The 22,782-nt window shown below is 42.8% G+C and overlaps 1 protein-coding gene across 10 annotated transcripts in view; it reads right to left on the bottom strand.

The window, feature by feature from the left end:
* HSPG2 (heparan sulfate proteoglycan 2) overlaps window positions 1-22,782 on the bottom strand; it is a 191,114-nt gene that overhangs the window by 14,204 nt on the left and 154,128 nt on the right. For 6 of the 10 annotated variants that reach the window (XM_075605833.1, XM_075605836.1, XM_075605838.1 and 3 more), the window contains 21 exons: window positions 21,378-21,532; window positions 20,563-20,701; window positions 19,775-19,918; window positions 19,312-19,446; window positions 18,132-18,313; window positions 16,374-16,569; window positions 14,849-15,028; window positions 13,942-14,202; window positions 12,126-12,288; window positions 9,560-9,657; window positions 8,786-9,052; window positions 7,633-7,745; window positions 7,279-7,426; window positions 6,973-7,089; window positions 6,361-6,378; window positions 5,147-5,231; window positions 3,825-3,969; window positions 2,308-2,407; window positions 1,991-2,100; window positions 976-1,084; window positions 440-538 (listed from right to left, as the gene is read on the bottom strand). In XM_075605833.1, the coding sequence (XP_075461948.1) occupies window positions 440-538; window positions 976-1,084; window positions 1,991-2,100; window positions 2,308-2,407; window positions 3,825-3,969; window positions 5,147-5,231; window positions 6,361-6,378; window positions 6,973-7,089; window positions 7,279-7,426; window positions 7,633-7,745; window positions 8,786-9,052; window positions 9,560-9,657; window positions 12,126-12,288; window positions 13,942-14,202; window positions 14,849-15,028; window positions 16,374-16,569; window positions 18,132-18,313; window positions 19,312-19,446; window positions 19,775-19,918; window positions 20,563-20,701; window positions 21,378-21,532 (2,964 nt within the window). The remainder of the gene's footprint in view (window positions 1-439; window positions 539-975; window positions 1,085-1,990; window positions 2,101-2,307; window positions 2,408-3,824; window positions 3,970-5,146; window positions 5,232-6,360; window positions 6,379-6,972; window positions 7,090-7,278; window positions 7,427-7,632; window positions 7,746-8,785; window positions 9,053-9,559; window positions 9,658-12,125; window positions 12,289-13,941; window positions 14,203-14,848; window positions 15,029-16,373; window positions 16,570-18,131; window positions 18,314-19,311; window positions 19,447-19,774; window positions 19,919-20,562; window positions 20,702-21,377; window positions 21,533-22,782) is intronic. The other 4 variants (XM_075605834.1, XM_075605837.1, XM_075605841.1 and 1 more) reach the window with 1 other exon arrangement.

Below are 22,782 nucleotides of genomic sequence, written 5' to 3'. Positions count from 1 at the left end.
TTTGGGAATCAGGTAAAAATTGCCTTTTTTTTATTTTGCAAAAAAATGTTTTTGCTGAGCTTTATAAGTCAATGTGCCAGGTCACATGGATATTTATATACTGCAATTTCTGCCTCATTCTGCAGAAAAGTGTGAACAAAGTCTGGCAGAATTCGGAGCAATGTGAAAACGCGCAATTTAAAGGGGGGAAAAAAACCACCACAGATCTCCTGAAGCAGATCTGAAGACATTCCCACAGAGATAAATATGCAGAAGGAGAAATGGGGAGCGATTGGAGAACGTATTGACAAGGGCAACACACGTTGTTAGAAATGAGAGAAGGGAAGTCGCAGAGAGAGAGTAAGAGACAGGAAGAAGGAAAGGGAAAAGCGGAGCTGCAGGAGTGGGGTTGGGCTCAGGAATGTGAACGAGTGAATAATTCCCCACACTTATCACATACCTTCCATGCACTTGTTCCCAGATTTGCCCAGGTGGCAGCGGCAGGTGTATCCCTGGCCATCTGCTCGGTTTATGCAGGTCGCATCAGGGCCACAGGCCTCTGAGAAGGGAGAGAGGAAGCAGAGGTAGGATGTGAGAGCAGAAATATCCCAGGGCAGGAGAGCCACGTGAGAAAGTATAACAGAGTGTGACAGTGTTACGGAGCAGTACCCGAATAAGATAGCAAGTAGAAACAGATATGTGGATGTTACACGGGTGTGAACATACATAAGGGACAGTAACACTATAGCTGTCACAGTGCTGTAGTGCAGGGGTTCTCAACTCCAGTCCTCAAGAGCCCCCCAACAGGTCAGGTTTTCAGGATAGCCCTGCTTCAGCACAGGTGGCTCAATCAGTGGCTCAGATTGAGCCACTTCTGCTGAATCTGGGATGTCCTCAAAACCTGACCTGTTGGGGGGAGGGGAAGAGGTTGAAGACTGGAGTTGAGCACCACTAATATAGCGCACCAGTGGTTGTGATAGTGTTAAAACTCAGTACCTGGGTGGCAGTGCAAGGCCTGGGAATGTTCACAGTTACTTCCAGCAAAGCCAGGAGGACAGACACACACGTAGCTGCTGCTCTCCGAGTCTCGGCATATTCCTCTATTCTAGAAAGAGGAAGAGAAGTGACACACCGTGAGTGCTCATTGGCATGTCATTACCCATAATCCTTTGCGAAGTGCGATTATGGGGCTAAGGCAGGTTTGGGGACATGTTCCACAATTCCCAGAACGATCTGCTATCATTAAGAGTTATTAGAAACCCCATGGAGACTACTTGTGCTGTTAATACGCAGACCCGCTGCCTCATGGGGGAGAGAATGTTATGGTAACCACATGTAGTACAATACGTAGTTATCCCCTCTGGTCAGTCTATGAAGGTTGCAACATGGGCAACTAAAAGGATCATTTTCAAGTTTCAGCATTAAAAAAACAAGAGAGGCTGGTGTCAAGTTTCCAGAGTTGTACATAATTGCCAATATAACCAATGTAGCAACAAAGGAGGGAGAGGGAATAGGGGTATGATACCTTTTATTGGATTAACAAGTCGTTGAAATGTTACAAGCTCCCGAACCTCGTTCATCGGGTATGGCAGAAATACAGAAACAGAGAACACCCTGCCATACCCGATGAGGGACCCTGAGAGGTTGGAAAGCTTGTAACATTTCAACTACTGTACTTGTTGATCCAATAAAAGGTATCATACACCCTACTCCCTCTGCCTCCTTTGTTACCACATTGAAGAAAGAACCAACACGGCTACTCACCCTTCTTCGCTTATAAACAATAAAGGGAGTAATGTAATATGAATGTAACATGATGCAACTTGAGTTATACTACAAGAGTTACCAAATCAGAATATTTGGAAGTGTATAAGGAAATACCAGTTAGGAACATCACAAATAGTCATAAAGATGACTTGGGTTGCAGTATAGGGCAAACACCAGATTTTCTCTGCATCAAAGCTGAATACATAGACAGTTGTACTCGACATGCTAAATATGCTGGGGTTACCTGGCAGGGGCGATTTCTACATGTTGGGCAGTTGGAGATACCACGAGAGCTCAAATCTAGGTCTTTGAAAATCACCTCTTCTCCTTGGATGATCAATTGCCGAATACAACCTAAAGAGGTAGGGCACAAACAGGGAAATGTGAACAAGAAAGGAAAGAAGCCGAGTGGAGGCCACAGGAATTAATGGCAAGGGAAGATCACAGAGGAAAGAAGGGAAATAGGATCAGACGTTAGGATGGTGGACAGATGAGAGGGATGAAGGAAAGTTGTGGCATGTATACTATAAGCTGGATACACATGGTGGCCTAAATCATTACCAACAAAGCCACTGCTCAGGCTAGTTTTGGAGATGGCTTCATAGTTAGGATAGCCACCCAAGAACAGCTCCTCGTTGAGATCCAGGCCTTGGAATTTGCCCTAGAAACAGTAAGAAGAATGGACAAAGGCAGCTTAGAATTGGTACCCTCAACAAGCACACTTCACACTAAAAGAAGATTTGTCTAGAAGATTCCCCATACAAAACAATTTTTCACTGACAATCTCCTGTGTGTCGGCAAGTCATTCAAGTGATCCATTCTCACGTACCTAATAAGCCTGCTTGACTAAGCTATGTCTGTAGCTTACCTAAAAGGGTCAGTAATACCACACAACGAGTCCATTTCTTAAACAGCTTACTGTATCAGAGTATTTAGCATTAGTAAAAAAAAAATAATCCCCATTCAAGTAACGATTTTACTTATTTATATCTTGTAAAAATGGAATATCGTTTGGTTTCTGTGCATCTGCTGAACTCAAGCGTAACAGCTACTTCTGTTGACCTATTTGATTATGGAAAGTACCATAATTACTTTGCAAAGAACAAAGCCAAACCAACTAATTACCTGCAGCTTTGAGGACTGAAACAGCCTCATAACTAATGGACATTGGATAAAGATTGTAAAAACCTTCCAAAGCAACGGTTTACCACAGAAATGTTAGGATTGTAAAACAAAATATTTTAAATATTTATAGCTGTTCATTTCCCCCCCCAAAGGTGGCTACATTAAATCAAATAAACATGTCACTGTCCTTGGTTCACTTTGGTACTAGGCAGGACTGTCCTTTTAACCTCTTCTACTGTTCACTGTGTATTGTGCAGTGTACGACAACAACAAAAAGGATGTTGTATTTATAGAACTAGACAAACTGTGTTATTTCCTGACAGTTGTCTCGTTAGCTTGTGCAAACAAAAGGAAATTCAGCTTATACATAAAAGTCAAATTGTATTTGCTTTATTTAAAATGTATTGTGCTCCCCTGCGGTTTGATTTAACCCCTTTCATGTGATTGCTTTAAATTGAAATACACCGTATCACTGCATCTTTATACACCATTGTTACTCAGATCTATGTGACTTTACTGCCCTCTAATACAGGGGTGCTCAACTCCAGTCCTCAAGACACCCCACCTTGTCAGGTTTTAAGGATATTCCAGCTTCAGCACAGTTGGCTCAATCAGTGGCTCAGATTGTGTCTGTCCTCCTGGCTTTGCTGGAAGTAACTGTGAACATTCCCAGGCCTTGCACTGTCGCCCAGGCACAGAGTTTTAACACGATCACAAACACTGGGTACATATTGGTGCGCTATAGTGGTGCTTAACGTCAGTCCTCAAGCCCCCCCAACAAGTCAGGTTTTGAGGATATCCCGGCTTCAGTTGAGCCACCTGTGCTGAAGCTGGGATATCCTTAAAATCTGACAAGTTGAAGGGTCTTGAGGACTGGAGTTGAGCCTCCCTGCTCTAACACACTTTAAGTACTGATACAACGTTACATAACAATGTTCATGTTACATGTGTACCTGTGAGGTCCCGTTCACCGGAGCTTGGTTATCTACCAGCAATGACCCCTGGGTCAGGTTTCTATAGAGAGTCACTGTATGGAACTCTCCCAGGTTGATGGGTGTTGGGTGGCGAATGGTGGCCATTCCGGAGCCTGCATCAAACCTGCAATTACCAAAAAGAAGGTGAGCTCGCCACAAAACAGGGAATAATGCGAGACCGCGGCGTGATATCATTATACTTTATTTATAATATATCATGCATTTTAATGAGCATATAAAACAGTGATATACAGCAAGGGTGCGCAAACGGGGGCGCGAGAGTTTTGTTTTTTGCGGCTACTGAGACCCCGAGCTCTTCAGCGCAAGGCCTCTGTAACTCACCTACCTGAAATGAGCCAACTTCGAGCCACGTCACCATGGCAATGCGGCGCCAAATGATGAAGTGACGTCACATGACCCCTAAAGTTAAGGGGGGCCGCGACACGGGGAGAGCATGCAGGGGAGCACAGCGCAGGAAGTTTGCGCACCCCTGATATATATACAGAATGATTAGCATAACAGGCCCCGGTTACAAACATTGGGGGGTTATTTATCAAAGCCTCCCAGCCGCAAAACTGGGGCAAATAAACTGCACCAGATTCACTAAAGAAAACAAATTCCTATTGCAACGAATGGGATTTCCTGGATTGAGAAATGTGTTGCCGTGTTTTTGCACCAGCTGTGCCCTGATCTTGCAGCCGGTAGACTTTGATGAAGGACCTCCCTAGCCTGAATACAAGGAGCGGCTCAGTGAGTACGCTCTAAAACAATGGCACCGAGTTTGAAGCTGGTTAAATTCCTGGTGTCAGCTCCTTGTAACCTTGGGCAAGTCACTTTATCTGCCTGTGCCTCAGGCACAAAAAACATAGATTGTAAGCTTCACGGGGCAGGGACTGTGTCTGTAACAATTCCTACTATACTGTAATTGTGAAACTCTTCGAGTCCCACTGGGAGAAAAGAGCTGTATGAAATAAACGTTGTTATATTCAAAGACATGGGAAGGAAAATGCAGAGTGGCTATTTGACGCAAAGAAGAAAAAGTGAAGGTTTAAAATCTCGTTTAGGAAATGGAGACTGAAAAACGTAAAACGAGGAAAGCGACAGAAAACAAGTAGTAACAGCGGCCGCTGCCTTTGACGATGGTGAGTCCAATAGGAGTCTCAGTGTCTTCTTCTTATGACCTTGAGCAAGTTATTGTTCCTCTTTGTGTCTCAAAGCTTTACGAGGTCGGGGAATCATTGTGCCTGGAAAACAAGTCCTAAAGGGAATAAATCTCACTTATACACTCCACAACTTCTTACCTGAATTCAGGGCGTCCTCCCACCAATCCAAAGGAGACAAAATCTGCACCAGTGCTCTTCTTCTGCCCGCTATACACCAGCATCCCTGAAAGCAACCACACACAAGGCGAGTGAGGGGGTTTAATGGAAGAAGAGAGCTCCAGCTAACGCAAGAGCATAAAACATCCGCCATTGACCTCACTAGAACATAACAATAAGGTACACAACACACAAGCATGTATTTACATTAACTCAATAAATACAGGGGCACCAATTCCCCATTGACCTAATATAGTCATGGATATCATGCCCCATATTTACAAAACGGTGCTATTCCACAAGACACCCTCCAGCGCTGGGACACCCCTTGTGGCCTATTGAAGCGAAGGGGCCCAAAATGGTTTTCTGTTACCAGAAAGTACAAACAAGCGGAACAATGCACCCTGCCAAAACAGTTACACAAATGCACGGGGATGCCAGTCTGCCAAATATTACGTAACAAACACTTATTCGGTTATGTATAAAAGAAGGTAAAAGGCTTTCCAATGGGTTTCACGCCCAATAGCGCTTTATCAAGGAGTAAAAAGACGGTCACAGGAAGAGGTTTTATGGAATAACACCAGAGTAAATATGGCACCATGGGTCACTTTTGTGTCTGCATGCAAAGGGAAGGAAGCAAAAAAATGCCTGAACAAGGTGCTTAGAAGGCGAATTTAGGAAAAGCACGTTTATCCCACAGCATTTTCCATAGCAGCAGAGGGAAATGAGTGAAACAATGTTTGGGACAGTAAGGGGAAAGAAGGATTATGACTGATCAGGGCACAGGAAAACCGAGGATTAGGAAAGAGGAAAATAGTTTGATCAAGTAGGGTCAACAGAATAAGAGTAAGAACTAGCAGGATTAAAGCAAAATGACAGACTAGGTAAAGTCTAATCAGCTGTTAAATCTAAGAATCTTTCTGAACAATGATCCCACATCCAGATTATATTCAAGCACAGTGAAGTTTACATTGCGTGATAAATCCGATCACTCAAAAAGGTTGCGGCAGGCTGTCTTTCTGGCGTTAAACCGTATGTCAGCCTCAATCTCATTTATCATTGAATGAGCACAATGTTTTTTTCAGTCCATACCATTAGTATAGCCTTAACTACTAAAATGCACATTATAGATCAGCATTGGGGTCAAAGAGGTTTTACCCCAAACATACCTCACACACAAGAAGAGACACACTTACCTGAATACACAATCAGAGCTACAGAGAGAGGGGAGAGTGGAAACACAGAGATAGAGGTAAGAAGCAGAGAGACAAGAGACTAGAGGCAACAAGAAAAAAAAAATAAGCCCGGGAGTTATGCAAGCAGAAGAGGTGGGGGGAAGCCAGCAAGAGCGTGGAACAGAGGAGTAATATTGCAACACGGGGTTAAAGACAGGAACACATTAAAAAGCAGCGAAGGATAAAGTACAGAATGGATGACGAATAACAAGAAGGACTTGGTGAAAAGAGAGAAAAGATTCAGCGAGATGAATTGGTGAAAAGAAAAAGGTTTACTGAAAACCGCACGAAAAATAGGAATAGTAACAGGTAATCTTGTGGAAATCCCAAGAGATGCATGAAAATTATTAAGGACTGAAGCTTGATTACTGATAACATTCTTCAGCTCGTACTGTAGGTGCGTTTTAGAGCATTTGTAGTTCTTTCAAGTAATTAAGCTATAAATACATTGTCTTTCTTTCAAACGGAGCTTTAGAATCATATATTGGGCTACTAGAATAGTCTACATGTAGCCTCTTATTAGTTGTACTGAATGAGATCCCATCACACATAATCTATTCCCATTCCTCTTACCATCTGCAGTGTCGGGTCGAAAGGTGATCTTGATCTCAAATTTCTTGTGTGCATCTTTAATTGTCGGCATAGTGAGGTAGGATTGGGGACGACCAGTGAAATAAGGCACCACTCGTTCTGGCAATACAGAAATTGGCATATTCAAGGCACCGAATATCAAAATGGCAATAGTTGCAGGGTGCTGGCTTTAACTTTTTTGACCACTAAAACACCAAGAACCTTTAGGACTGGGAGAACAGGATATATCTTGCTTAACTTAGTGTTTGCAGGGTTGGAGAGAGGCCTTCTACAACAAGATTTGCTCACCTCGAACCTTCAACATGAAGAAGGCAGTGACTCGGCCTTGACGATTGGCTGCTGTACAGACGTACGTCCCAGCATCCTCTGGTTTCACAGAGGGTATATTTAAAACGTTGTTCTCCATTCGAACATCACTGGGAAGATCTCCTTCCAACTGAAATAAAGCATTAAGCAATACTCATTAATCAATATGAGGACCATGGAGTATAATCTCTGTCTCATGTTGTCTCCTATTATACAGTTAACACACTGGGTGTATACAGGGGATCGGTCGCCTAAAACTTTTGAATGTGAAAAGAAAGATTTCTGTTGATATTGTCACATTGTTGTGGTGCCTGCCACTTCTGCCGATATATGTACCTTGGTCCATGTTATATCTGGAACTGGAAAGCCGGAGGTCAGACAGGGAAATACTGCAGTTGACCCAGTCGTGATCTCCTTCATCTCAGGTTGAGCGGCAATTTGTGGAACAGCTGTGCAAGTGGGGAAAAAACCCTGTCAATGTGCAGATCACAAACAGATCTCTAGGACTGAGATAAATCAGTAGGGTTCCTTTCTAGTTGATATATATTCATCAACATTGATATTAATACAAACTTAACAATGTTAGTGACATCTCTACATTAGGTTTTACACTGACACTGTGGTGATAGGGAAAACGACAGCATTTTATTTCAGATCCAATTACACAAATGCCTGAACTGGGAAAATATCAACAACAATATAGCATTGTGGAAGTTTCTCTAGCAGATATAAGGTTAATAAGTAGCTGATCATTAAGATGATAGATGTTGAACTGCACTACCTGTGTATACTATATTCATTTAAACATACACAAAGGACTTTTAGTGTTTCTAGCCTTCTATCGATACATAATAGAGAGTATTGTAAGATAATGGAGCACTGCAATTATTAAAGGAAGCTCAGGAGCCGACTGATGGAAAAATGTAAAAAGCTTTATTAAATCATAGGCAATCAGAGAAATATTCAGAGAGTGCGTTTTCCATAAAATTGTATGATTATTATTCATAAAGACAAACAATAGGTGAAGTGTCACCACACCTACATGTTCTGCGCCGTGGCGCTTTGTCAAAGCGCACTCTCTGAATATTTTGGGGATTGTTCCTTTTGCTAGTGCTCCGTTTTCTCTCTCTCAACTTTTGCAATCTTTACTCAACGGACAGCATGCACTGGGCCTGGGGACCCAGGGGGAGAGGGCAGGATGCTGCACTTTATTTCTGGATGGTTGAAGGTATGGTCAGATCCCTCATGCTATTATTTTCTGGACACTGGATGTGATGATCCTTTACCATTGTGCTATGTGAGGTTTTCCAGAGTAGCACTTTCTGTACCTACCTGTTTTTACCAACACACTGATTGATACCTAAAGGTTGCTACTATTGGAACTTTTAATATATGAATATAACTGAATATATATGTTTATCATTTTGAGCACCACACAATTTTTTTGCTTTGTGTTAAATCATAGAAAGGTTAAAAACAAGGAACTTACACTGCACATGGAGAATGACATGGGACTGCACTTCTCCAACATCATTGGTGGCAGTACAGCGGTACTGACCAGCATCCGACTGCTTCACCTGCTCAATCTTCAGCATGCCCCCACTGATCAGCACATCCGGAGGCAGGCGGCTGCCCACCTTACTCCATGTGACCCGAGCCCTGGGGTCCCCAATTGCCAGGCATTCAAACTCCACTGAATTTCCTGCCAGCACTGTCTGCACCGAGGTGCGGACATTAATCATCACCCTGGGAAGAGCTGTGTCAGGGGAAGGAAGAAAGAAACTAGATGAGCTGCAAAGCTACGTAACCATGCATTGATTTTGGCCTCTAGATGTATTTATTGCAAAGGAAAGCACGTGCCAGTTACAGTGAGTACACTTAGGGGGTGGTTGCAGATTCATTAGAATAGCTGCACCGCTATGAAGTAATTCTGTAACTGCTACTAGTTCTTCATGCTACCACCACGTGTTGAGGGGTAAGGATTCTTTTCCTCCTTTGTCCTTTTATATTATGTATTCATATGGCTTTATCAATACCTGTATTAGAAATATGCACGATTATAATACTGTATAGCGTGACAGCGTACGTGTGCAATGCAGGTATCATGGCTTTAATGTTTAATTGAGTAAAACATATTTTGTATTTTCTGGTACTGTACCATAGTATTGCCCAAATGTATCAGGTAATAATAAAAGTTTGGATACTTTAACTTGTGTTCATCTTCATAACGGTGTGAATGCACCATTAGTATTGATCATCTTACGTTGAATGACCAGCTTCCCACTGTCCTGAGCTTGGCCAAACCGACTTGCCACCCGACATGTGTAGACCCCCTGACTCCCACGGTCCAGGTTTTCAATGCTGGGGTAAAAGGATTCGGTAAACATACTGTATCACATATAGTCAAAAAAGTACAATAAATGTAAAGCAGTGGTCCTTTTTCAATATCAATTTTCCACTTTGTACTTAAAAGTGTCGCACTATGCGTTAGTCTATTAATATGTGTGCAAATCAGATGGGCACACTTTTATTTCCTACATAATAGTATACCAGTACCATCTTTATAGCACATGGTTTAAGGGTGTAAACTATATCAGTGATGTTTTGGGTACTATGACACCCTATCAAAGATTTAATATTACATGTAGTAAAGAAAGCAAATGTGATTCACACTATGGGGCCTATACTATAAGCAGTCATAAAAAAATCTCCAGCAAATTTAAAAATCGCCATTTTTGTCAGCGTTTTATTTTTTTGCCAGATTGTTTTGCGTTTTTATTTAATGATGTATTTTGTTGGCTACTGGTTTAAATTGGTGTTGTCTAGTGGTTGTATTAATTAATTGTTGTGTTGGTTAGTGCTTTTAGCTATTAAATTAATTTTTTTGGCTAGTGGTGTGATTTATTTAATTGATTTGTTAGTGGTTTTATTTATTTAATTGATTGGTTAGTGGTTTTATTTAGGTAATTGATTGGTTAGTGGTTTTATTTAGGTAATTGATTGGTTGGCTAGTGCTTGTAATTTGTGTTTTGGGGGACAAGGTGCTTGTTGTATAGGTTATATTCTTGTGTATTTTGGACATTTATGCTTTGGTATTAGAGAGACCATTGACTGCTATAGTAGCTTATCATGCCCATATTATATGGGTATGATGTACTATTATGGCAATCAGTGGGTACAAAGTGGGTATAGTGTGTCTGGCGTGGGTGGTTTGGCCTCCCTTGGGTCGGTAGTGGGCCAGGGTTGGTTAACAACTTAATTACTATAGCGGTTATTAACCGCTAAGGTGATTAAGGGGTTAGGGGCCATTAGATTGTATTTTTTTATGTATTGATGCTGGCATCGGAGGACATGGCCCTGCAGTATGATGACGAGGATGCCCTTCACATTGGCAGGGGTAAGTAGAACGGTTTTTATTTACTTTATTTATACTGCCTGGCTAATGTTGTGTTTAATAATGGGCAAATAATCTATTATCCATATCTGGAAAATAGTTATTTTGCACATTACTGTACTGTATGTGTTTGGTGGGGGGGGGATGTGTATTTATTGAAATGTCGGCCATGTTTTTGTTTTTTAAAATACAGGAATGGTACCGCAGGCCAGCGGGGACCACCCGAGGACCCCCGGATGCCCACGTGGACAAACTGGAGGACCCGCGGACACCTGCAGGGACCCCTGTGGAACCCCCGGACACCCTCAGGGACCACCTGAGGGCCCACAGACACCCGTGGGTACTACCCAAGATCCCTCAGACACCCATGGGGATGACCCGAGGACCCCCAGACGCCCACAGGGACCATCTGTGGACCCCGTTGGGGCCCACAGACACCTTGGAGGCACCTGGAGCCTAGCAGGGACCACCCGAGGGCCCCCAGACACTCGTGGGAACCCCCCGGAGTGCCCTGTGGTGCCTATGGACACCCATGGGGACCACCCGGTGAACCCCGCCAGCCTGAATTAATCCTGTGTGTAAAAAAATAAATAATGGTTTTATGTGGGGGCACAGGTGGTGGGTTGTGTATTGTTGTTTATTAAATATTGTAATGGTTTTTGGTGGCCTAGGAGGTGGCTAGTAGGGCTGTTGTGTGTATTTTTTGTATTGTGGGTAGCGGTGGTGGGTGAAAGGGGTATTAGCCCCAAGGATGGGTGTTTAGGCCTACCGGGATGGGTTAACCCCTTCATTACCTGAGCGGTATTAACCGCTCAGGTAATGAAGGGGTTAAGTCCACCTGCAAGTCCCCCACAAGGCCTAAACACCCACCAAGGACCAAATACCATCTTCACCCACCCCGCTACCCACAATAAGCATGGTACTGGTATTAACCCCTTCATTGCCTTAGCGGTTAGCCTGTAAATGCGTTTTTCATGCATCTGATTCATGCCGGGGGTCTCCGGTGATGATATTAATGGATATCAGCTCCGGAGACTCCCGGCATCAATCCAATGCAGGAAAAATGCTTTTTTTCCCCTCTAAGTTTCTTCTCGGCAGCTTCTCATCACCTTCTTGCCAACTTTTTCTGGCGAGGCGATTCGGAGAAGAAATCTCAATTCTAGAGAGGTGCTCAGACTCGATAAGCTGATCGGCGCTACTGGAATTCAGCGAGTTTGAGAAACTGTCGATAAGTGGCGATAAGTGTCTTATCGCCGCGCGTTTGGTGATTTTGTTTCTTTCGGAAAACAGTATTGCCGAAAATTTATAGTATCGCCAAAATATCAGAGCTTACAGAATAGCAGTAGGCTTTTTTTTGACGAAAAGCTGCCGATAACAGACTTATCTGACCTTTCTGCACAGGTACCTATGTCACATCATAGTGCCCATTTCTTACCGAAGCACCCCGCCTCGCACATTGTGATTGGTTGGAAGCTGTCCTCCTTCTTTAAACCATTGTATCTTGGCCTCAGGGTCCCCGGTAACAGTGCAGGTAAACTCTGCTCTTCCACTCTCAGCCTTCGTGTCTACCTGGGGTGACACTCGAACGGCAAAAGGAGCTGAGTAACGAGAAGATTATATGCAGTTAACAGTGGAACCTGAAGTGTAGAGGAATCAATGTACTATTTTTATTTTATTTCTGAAAATGTTCCCTTCCGGAATCAGCTTGATGGAAGAAGCTGCCCCTGACACCTAGAAGCATAACTTCTGGAGGGACGAGTGTATAGACCAGGGGTGGCCAACTCCAGTTCTCAATGGCCACCAACAGGTTAGGTTTTCAGGATCTCACTGCTTCAGTACAGGTGGCTCAATTATGATGGAGCCCCCGATTGAGCCACCTGTGCTGAAGCAGAGATATCCTGAAAACCTGACCTGTTGGTGGCCCCTGAGGACTGGAGTTGGCCACCCCTGGTACAGACTCTGGACGTCACTGAAAGAACTCTGCAGTCGCTATGATAAACAGATCTTGGGCTACAAATGTGCAGATACTGAAGCATATTGGAGCCTTATTTTGTTTTTAAGAGCTGCATGTCTGCAGTGTTCTTGATACAACCTTCATTGCCTGCTCACCACAGCAAGGTTGCAACACTCAAATTAAATATGTGCTTGCACTCTTGTAGTTGTGTCAGTGTTTAAACACCCAGAGCCAAATTCCAGACGAGGTCAAGTACCATGTTCTGCACAATACTACCTGATGGAAGCCCATCCTTACGGCAACAAGAATCAGACGTTCCAAGGGAAGAACCTCCACGTGAAAATGATCTCAGTTGCACCATCCAAAGAAGAATCCAGTACCTTCAATATTAGTATATCTCAGCAAATCTACTGAGCAGATCATGTGTTAACCTGACTTACCGTATGAAGAAAGGCTAGCTAAGTTAGATTTTTTACATTAGAAAATAAGCGTCTATTTAAAAATATATTCAGGTTTAATACAAGGTACTTTCCAGGGAACTATACATCTTAGGGACAGAACAAATGACACAGGTTCATCCCTCGAGTTTGAAGTAAATGTGATTTCACCAGCAGCAAAGGATTTTACCAGTTCTTTAGTGAGGGCAGTTAAAATGTGAAACTTACTACTGATGGAGACAGTGATGGCAGATACAATAGCTATATTAAAGAAAATGTTAGATATCCTTTTAGAAAGGAAAGGTATTCAACAAAAGACAGAAAAACCCAATGCTATATCCAAACACATTGGATGACGCATTGGGCTTTTCTGTCTTTTGTTGTATACATTTGGCCATGCTCAGTAGCACTCCTTTTGACACACACACACACACACACACACACACACACACACACACACACACACACACACACACACACACACACACACACACACACACACACAGACACACACACACACATAATGTGGTGGGTTCTGGGGTTAGAGCTTGCTGGGATTGAGTGTTTGTTAATTAGAAAGGAAAGGTATACAGGGAATATACCAACTAAGTAAAGGTGTTGATCTAGGTAAAAATCTGATTGCCGTTACTGGAGTCAGAAAGAGATGTATTGTTCCCCTTACGAGACATATAGTTGGATAATGTTTCACTGGGGTTTTGGTTTGGCCTTCCTCTGGATCAATATAAAATATAGGATAAGTATCTCAGTTGACTAAATTTAGCATAGGTTGAAATCGATGGACTTGCGTCTTTCTTCAACCTCATCTACTACGTAACTACAGTTTTTAAGTCCTCACTTACCCAAAACGCTGACCAGAGCGAACGTCTCACTGCTGCCCACTTTGTTGCCAACAACACAACTGTATGTGCCAGCATCCCCCACTGTTGCCAGATTGATGTGCAGGATGCCCTCGCGCACTGTGGCTCTGTCTGGGAGCGTTCCATTGACTTTAGCCCACTGGAATCGGAGTGGAGGGGTGCCATGTGCAAGGCATTGCAGTTGGATCACTTCTCCAACATTCACAGAGATCTCATCAGGGAGCGTGGTGGCATAAGGAGGTGCTGTGTGGAAGAAGGAGACTAATGATCTTTAGATCTAACCATGCAGGCCACATGAACCATTTGACAATAATTGTAATTATTAGTTAAATAATATTAAGGAAAAAAAAATCACTCAAAAAAAGAACAACAGATATGCAATACTTCAGATGTAGTGGTTCATTGTTCTCTCTCTATATTGTGATGTACTCTACTTGAAAACACAGACATCAAACCTTATGTAACCTCTGATACGTTGTATTATCTGGGGGAACAATGTCACACCATAACTACATTAGTATATAATGATATTATACTATTCTAGACCTCAACTCTGTTTTTCTCTAAAGTTCAAACATACTGATCATCGTCTGCTCCACTATGATGACTACATTCATGGTGTCATTTTATTAACATGAAGTCCATTGATCTTATTTGGAAAGGGCGCATGATCAAACAGGGAAGCAATATGAAACTATATTCTTCTAGTACGGCCATAGATGCTACACAGCTCATGCTGAACTGAGAAAGACAGAACAATTAATAGGAAGACCTTCAGCGGTAATACTTGGCAGATAACCAGAGTCCTCCTTTCGCAACCCTACTTAATCACTGCTGTAAAATAAAGGCTTCAATTAGAGGTGAATAACATCTCAGCTATACATCATACTTTCCACATCCAGTGTCACAAAGATCTCCGAGTATCCAGCCGTGTTGGATGCGTTGCAGATATATTGTCCAGAGTCCTGCTGAGCAGCGTTAGGGATGACCAAGGTGTTATTTATCACCTGATGTTGCCAAGGTAAAGGAGCTCGGAGTTTGGACCAGGTAATGGTTGGAGTTGGGTTACCTAGGATGATGAGTGAACAACAAAGGGTTCAATGAATAAAAAAATTAGGCATTTGATTGAGAAGAACATTAACAATAAGCTGGTTATGGATTTGTAAAACCACACTCAGAATAGTATATTCTGCAACGCTCTGAAACATGCTGTAAAAGACTGCACTTTTTAACCTGTAACTGTGCACTGCAGAGTTGAGCAGGAAAGCTCCGACCAGTGATGGACAATGTAACATAATGTGAGCATCATAAGAGTAGCCCTCACACAAATCCAAGGTCAACATGTACCTCTCCACTTTAACCCTTTGCTGCCATAGTGGCCTGCAGCACATTACTCTAGGGTTAATCACAAGCCAAACTTTTAATACAAGAGTAACCCAACGTTAGAAATATTGCAAACTGATCAATTCAATGCCAAAGAAACTGTTAACACAAAGATGGAACCCTGGGCCTGATCTTGGGCTACAAGTTACCACCCCTAGCTCAGACATACAACAGATGGAAGTGCCCTTCCCTTTTGGGTTTTGTGCACTACAGAGCAATTTGCTTTCCTTATAAACATCATCATTATCGCATTAGAAAAGAGTGACTGAAATGCAGAGCACTACCGATACCCAAACATAGAGATCAAGGGGGAACTCCAATAAAAAATGTGTTTATTAGAGCACATACTGTAGAGGTAAAAAAAAAGCACCTACGCATTTCGCGCAAACACTGAAACATGTAGGTGCGGGTTTTTTAACCTCTATTTGATCCTATGTGATCTAATGAATACATTTTTTATTAGGGTCCCCTCTTGATCTCTATTTTTGTGTAGCAGTAGTGCTTCGCCCTTCAGTCTCTCTTTTCTCCTGGATTCCAGCACAGCGGAATTTGCACACCTCAGTACCTCAAAGCGGATCACTAGGACGGATCGTGGGCACCTCCGAAAATATGTGAGTTCCCCACTTCTAAACAACCTTGTTATAAGTACCATGTTCCTCAGTCTATATAATATGGGAGATGTTTATTGCGCTATGTGATGTGGTGATCTACCTTAGACTCCATTAGGTGTTATTCTTCCAGAAAAAGTTAGCTTGTATATACATTACTGACTATTAAGGAGGTTCTGAACTCTATGAGGCTCATACACGCAGTGGCACAGAGTCTCTACTGGGTCTGAACACCATATCCTCTTGGACTTTATCTCATTATCACATTAGTTTAATCAACTACTACAATACTACAAAGGACAGCAAAGCAAAGCTCTGCACAGGCCAATGTCATGTAACAGAACGTTCTCCTCTCCCTCCTTCCTTCCGCCATGTGTGTGGCAATCCCCGTCCCGGCCTGGTCTTTGTGATGCCCCCACTCACCGGTGGCAGAGCAGCGCAGCGTGGCCCTGTCCCCAGCCACCACAATGTGAACTGGCTGATTTGCAGTGACCTTTGGCGTGCCAGGGTTCACCACATTGCCTTCTACATGAACCTCGACTTCAACCTCGGTAAAACCTGCTGGGTTCTGGCCAAGACAAGTGTATGACCCAGAGTCCTCCAGTCTTGCTGACAAAATCTAAGAAGAGACAAAGTTAGAATATCGTCGACTGATCATGGTTGATTAATTAAAAAGTTGATGAACCGAAACAAGCTATTTGACATAATTTAAAAAGGAATATTCTTCAATACGATAGCAGAAGTCACAATGGCCATCACCTCTATCTTGTAATGCAGTAGTTCTCAATCTTTAAAGAACCCCTTAAGAAGCAATTCCTCCAAAGCATAAAATTAAGCTCACAAAGTGATTGTTCATGTCTTGCTGATTTTTAATTCTTAATTTTATGCTGAGTTTTAACCTGTATTTTATTTCGCTAGCATTAGCTGTTACCATGACAACCTATTGTCCTAAAGGAGCAATCCACCCTAATCTAAGCTAGTCTCCATTTATTTGTACAGAATAGGAACCACAGGGTCACCCAGAGCTGAATCACACTATTTTGAGCTCCGGGAACCCCCTGTCCCGAAAGACTTAATGGTGAAGTTACCGATATTACTTCCTGGTTCTTAAAAGGGATTTAAATGGCCACCCAATAGGAAGAACTAACCAATGATATTGCAGCTTCCAATTGGCCCAAGATTTGTCAGCCATTTGGTTTCCAAGTAAGGAGATTAAAACCCAGTAACTTCCCTTTTATTTCGGGAACTGTGTAGTCCCGTAGCTGAAAATAGTGGCGTTTGGCTCAGGGGGATCATCCCCAAAAAATGGTGCGATTGCTGAAAAACAGCAGCAAAATTACTTTTCAATGGTAAAAAGACTGGACATTTATCTTTTGTGGTGAGTAAAGAGGACGGCTGCTTTAACAATCTATTATTATTATGAGCACACAGTGTCACCTTTTGCTTCAAATCCATTTTGACATACCTTACACCTGCGGCATTACACAGCTTTTATGCACAGCCTGGGTTAAAGTGCATAGCCAGTAAAACTACTCACAGACCGCTATGGTCCATGTCAAAATGGATTTAAAGCAAAAGATGACAGTGTGCTCATTTGCATGTCATTTCCCAGAATCCCTGGCTGCAGTGGAAGCACTGTATGCTGGGAGATAATGGTGAAAAGCAGGGTTACAGACCTGTCTGAGACATGTGAATGTGCTCACAAGTGATTTTTTCATGTTCTGTATGCTATACAGTGGAGGGTTTTTGTCACTTCTTTACCCCACAATAACTTAAAATAACGAAAATATCAAATTTTACAAAATTGTTCTCAGGGAGCAGCCCCTGGTGGAACACAGGTTCCTGTACTAATGCACCTTCCGTCCATATTGAAGATACTGTAAATTCATTAGGAGCAACAAATAGTTTCTGTTTTTCTCTTTGGGGTACCCAATATGGACTGTAGGAATTGTGTTAATATCAGTCCTAATCCTTGGCAGCACAGAAATGAGGATAGGGTTAATTCTCATTAGCACTAAAGCATTCCTTACACAAGGCACCTTTAATCCTTGATATTACAGTCATAATAACATGTCGTTGCATTGTAAATATTCTGTATTTACACTCTTAAAGTCGATTAAAGTACAAATTGTGATTTCAAACTATGCAAAAACAAAATAACACTTTTTCCTCATGACTAACCTGTAAAACAGCATTGCTGTCTAGCGGCACCAGATTCTGCTGCTTGATATCCTGCCTGACACCGGTACGGCGCCAGCTGACTACGGGGCGAGGATCTCCTATGCCCATACACTCCAGGCTAATGGGTTCTCCCACCTTCACCCGGATAGGTCCATGGGGGAGCACAGAAACAGTGGGGCGCCCTAAGAAGTCACACAAGAGCTTTAGAGACCTCACCTCTGACAGAAGAAACCAGATTATGGAACCTCCCTTATAAAGCTCAACTCTGTTATAGCGCGATCCACTATAACGTGGTTTGAGGGTGGACCCCAAATTAAAAAAAATTATTATTATTTTTTTTGCACACTCACAGCACACTGCACACACTCACAGCATACACTCACAGCACACTGCACACACACACTGATACACTGACACACAGTCAAATACACACACACACAGAGACACACTGTCTCTTTAAGGGAGCTTGCTCTCGCAAGACGGAAGCAGGAAGCAGAGACAGGGAGAAGAGCTGCCAGATGCCGGATAAGTGCTGCGTGCTGTTGCCGCTGCCCCACTGGGTCTGGGAATGTTGGGAGAGTTCTCAGCTTTCCCCCACTGGCGGACGCGGTACCACCACCACAAAAAAAACAAATTCAGCGGCCATGTTTTTTTCGCGACCCCGTTTATGGTCGTAGGTGGCCCCCGAGGACCGCGCTATAACGGGGTTAATCTGTACGTGGAAAGTTCATTAGTAATGCAGCAAGTTGAATTATTGTTAATATGTTCATTGGGGGTCAACTCTAATAATTATGGACCCACTTCCCCGTAAAATATATGGGAGGTATTTAAGATATAAGCTAGAGGGGTTTTCATATCGCAAATAGGTGCTCCTGGGAAAAACATGGGAGACTAAAAGAATAGAACTTGAGAAGCAACTAAAAAAATGCGAAGTTATGTATGTGGCTTAAACCAAAGAACAAACTCCCTTCTACGTTATAAAAACTGAAAAAAATAACTATAGAATAGACAAAACATTAATTAACATGGAAAGAAATCTGGTAGGCTCCTAGTTTTATCACTTAAGGACTATACCACTAAGAGGTCCCTGGCCGTATATTTTATCATCTCCTGCTGGAGATTAAGTTCTACGGTTAGGAGACCTCTTCATCAGAGTTTGCCATAAAGTGGAGTCACATACCTCGCACCACCACATTCACGGCACTGTGGGCTACGCCATAGATGTTGGAACCTACACACCGGTAGGAGCCTTGGTTCTTATGGTGAGCACGAACGATGGTAATGATGGAGCCATTGGGACTGATGTTTACATTTTCTTAAAGACGGAAACAGAGGATGCGGAGAGATGGAATATTAATCTCTGTAATCCTGAGTTTTACAAGAATTAGTACAATGCAATCATGACCCATAATTCATGTTATCTGCCCACAAAGTCCTTAAATGTATTAACCCAATCGGTCTCATTATTCCTTATTGTTCTAGCCTTATGTCCACATGGAAAATAAAGGGCATACAGCGACAGTGCCACTTAGGAAAGGGAATTAAAGTGTCAATAATAATAACAGTTTAAACCATGTAACAAATTCTCTCGCACATTTAATATTTGGAATATAAATAAAACGTGTCCCTCTCCCATTTTTTACCTTCTAAAGGCTGGTTATGTGCCATCTGCCAGACAAGGCGGATGGGCCGAGCTCCGTCATGGATGCGGCATCTGAAGGTGACGTTCTCCCCCTGGCGCACAGTGGCGCTGTGTGGTTCAATTGAGATAACTGGGCTCTGAAGACCTACATATTGGGATAAAAGGGAAGCATTTCCCATTGATACAGAGCAGAGTCTGTGGTGCACCACCCCAATGTATACTTTACAGTGAAATCCTTCTCTTGTATGGCTAACACACAAACCGAAAGAGGGCTACAGGATAATACTGTATGCCCCCCCCCAAAAAAAATAATTAAATAAATATATATATATATATATATATATAAACACATACATACACACACTGTACACACACACTGTACACACACACAGACAATTCCCTGGTATCCCCAGTGAGATATTCTCTACTTAAGCACACAGCCCTCTGTTATTTTTATAGGTGCCCGGTAACAGTAATCAGTTTAGTTATTTGCCTATGTTCTTGAATCTATATCCCTGTAACCAAACTCCTGTGTCTGAATGCATTTTTATAGAGTCTTCATTCAACCACATAATCCTACAAATAATGCCGTGCAGGAATTGCTAGCACATTGCACCTTACACTTTATGCAGGTCTCTATCCCCAGAAATGCAAATGCACCACTGTATGGTGGGAGATAATGAGGAAAGGCAGGGTTGCAGACCTGTCTGAGACATGTGAATGATCTTACAAGTGAGATTTTTTTATTCACTATCCCCAAAATCAAAGAATCACAATATGTGGACTTACGGTAGGATGAGGCAGCTGCGGAAGTTATAGAAATAGTAACAGAGGCTTTCTGCACCCCTGAGCCACTGCTATACCGGCAGACATACTCGCCCGAGTCCGCAGTAGAAGCCTGGACAATACGCAGACGGGAGCCAGAGATCTGAGGAAAAACAACCCACCAGCCTCAATCCCTGCGAAATGATGCTTATTTGCTGCATTAATGCATGTTAGTGACAATACGTGTAACAGAACAAGTCAAGTCCATGTCAGTTCATCAGTGACTATACAGTAGCTATGACTATAGTGACTATAGCTATGACACTTAGTGCTGTTGCCTGCTTATCGTTACCCTGATTCGATGTTAACTGCAATTTATGTCATTGGCATCTGCGCTTTGTGAATCCCGGGAATAGAGTTACAAGTAGAGGTGGGCAAACCAGTACAAATCCGTTTCCTGGAATTTCCCTGATTCTTGGGTCGAAATCCAACCCCCTCCCCCCCACCCCCCCAAATCCATCTACGGAATGGGAACTAAAAAAATCAGTGCGGATTAGTCGAAATGCGCCAATGGAAACAATCCAGAGGAATTTCTAAGGATACGATACGCGGATTCCATAATCCGTGGCCAGATTGTTAAAATCCACACAAGGTTTAATCCGTGGAAGAGATACTCTGTCCCCGTGGATTAATATGTATCCCAATTTGGCCACGGATTTCCGATCGCTCTCTAAAATAAAATATCAGAATACAATATTTATTTTCCGTGTTTTCGGCTTCGGGTTATACACATTTTTGGAATCCATGGATTTGTCAAATGCAAGACCCCAAGTGCACACCTGGTGATTGGAGGAGAAAGCGGCATCAGGGCGGTGCCAGGTGACAGCGGCTTGTGGGCGCCCAACAACTACACAGTTCAGTTCCAAAGGCTGGCCCTCAACCACATTATCAGCCGACGTCTGAATGCGGACAGGCGAAGGAGGACTTACAGGCACTGAGCGGGTGACAGAGGATTCAATGATAAAGGTTGGATTCTGATCAACTATTGGTAATGCATACATAGGCTGAAGCACAAGACAACATCTACCTCTATACAATTAACCATGTTCAAAGCAAAGCAAGTAATTGGCAAACTAACTAAATGTAGACAAGTTGTATTGGGACCATCAGCTGGTCAGGTGCGCTCGGCTGACCAGGCACATACTGACAGGCCAGAAGAAGAATCCTTGGGGCTATGTACAGTATCAAGCTGTGAATAGCAAAACTAGGGTTTCTTCATTGTTGACACAAAGTATAACTTTGAACATACATTTCTTAGTGCCAATGTGTCAAAGTATTTTGTAGCTATTCTGTCCTGTCTGCAGCTGTGAGTTACTTGGGGAGCAGCTACGTGAAACAATAAGAGATATACAAGGAGTTAAAGTACTTGCAGCAATAGTATAATGCTGCATATCAAAAAACATGTGCCCTTTGGGCTGTCATTGTCTCGTCGGGTGTCCTGGCATTTTAACGCGCGTGTTGCATTGCGGGTAGTTGAGCCCCCTAGAAAGTCAGATTTTTTTGTTTACATAAGCACCGAGAGCGGGTGAGCGTGTGCCCACGCATGAGCGCGTGTGCACCGTTTGAGCGGGGACTTACATATATCTATATATGTAAGTAACCGCGGCAAGCGCTGCCCGCTCAGCGCTAGCAGGGACTCAGCCTTAGAGCTCCAAATGTTATTACCGCTCGTTGGAAAAATCATGGGAATAGTGTGTGAGCTGGAAGTGTTGTAGAGATTCCCCACAATGCTCAGCTTGTTCTTGCCACTCTGTTAGATTATTTCATAATGAATCATCAGTTTCTTCCCTTTACATCTTGATGTTTACAGACATAAAGCAATGGGAAAATGGTGGTACTGACACAACTCAGTCCGTTGGAACCAATATGTTCATGCTACAGTCAAATGTGGCAAATAAAAGCTTACAAACCCTAAAGCATATTGTGACATGTAATGTGGTAATTATGTTATACAATACACAGTGGTACAGGTTACATTCATTTGTTCAGGAATAGAAACTCAGGATGAAGGTCCAACAGAAACAGTTTCCATACATGGTCCTTCTGCTATTTGGTGATGACACCCAGTGACCCAGAGATGGTTTTTCCCTTTTTACCAGCTTAAGTCATCGTCTCTCCTTAGTTATCGTTGGTTTCCTACAATTGTTTCTGTATGATGAAATATCACCATGAACTGAACAAAAC

This window comes from Ascaphus truei, chromosome 6 (assembly GCF_040206685.1).
Source record: "Ascaphus truei isolate aAscTru1 chromosome 6, aAscTru1.hap1, whole genome shotgun sequence".
NCBI lineage: Eukaryota > Metazoa > Chordata > Amphibia > Anura > Ascaphidae > Ascaphus > Ascaphus truei.
Note: the sequence above shows the minus strand (reverse complement) of the source record. Positions and strands in the feature narration are given on the sequence as shown.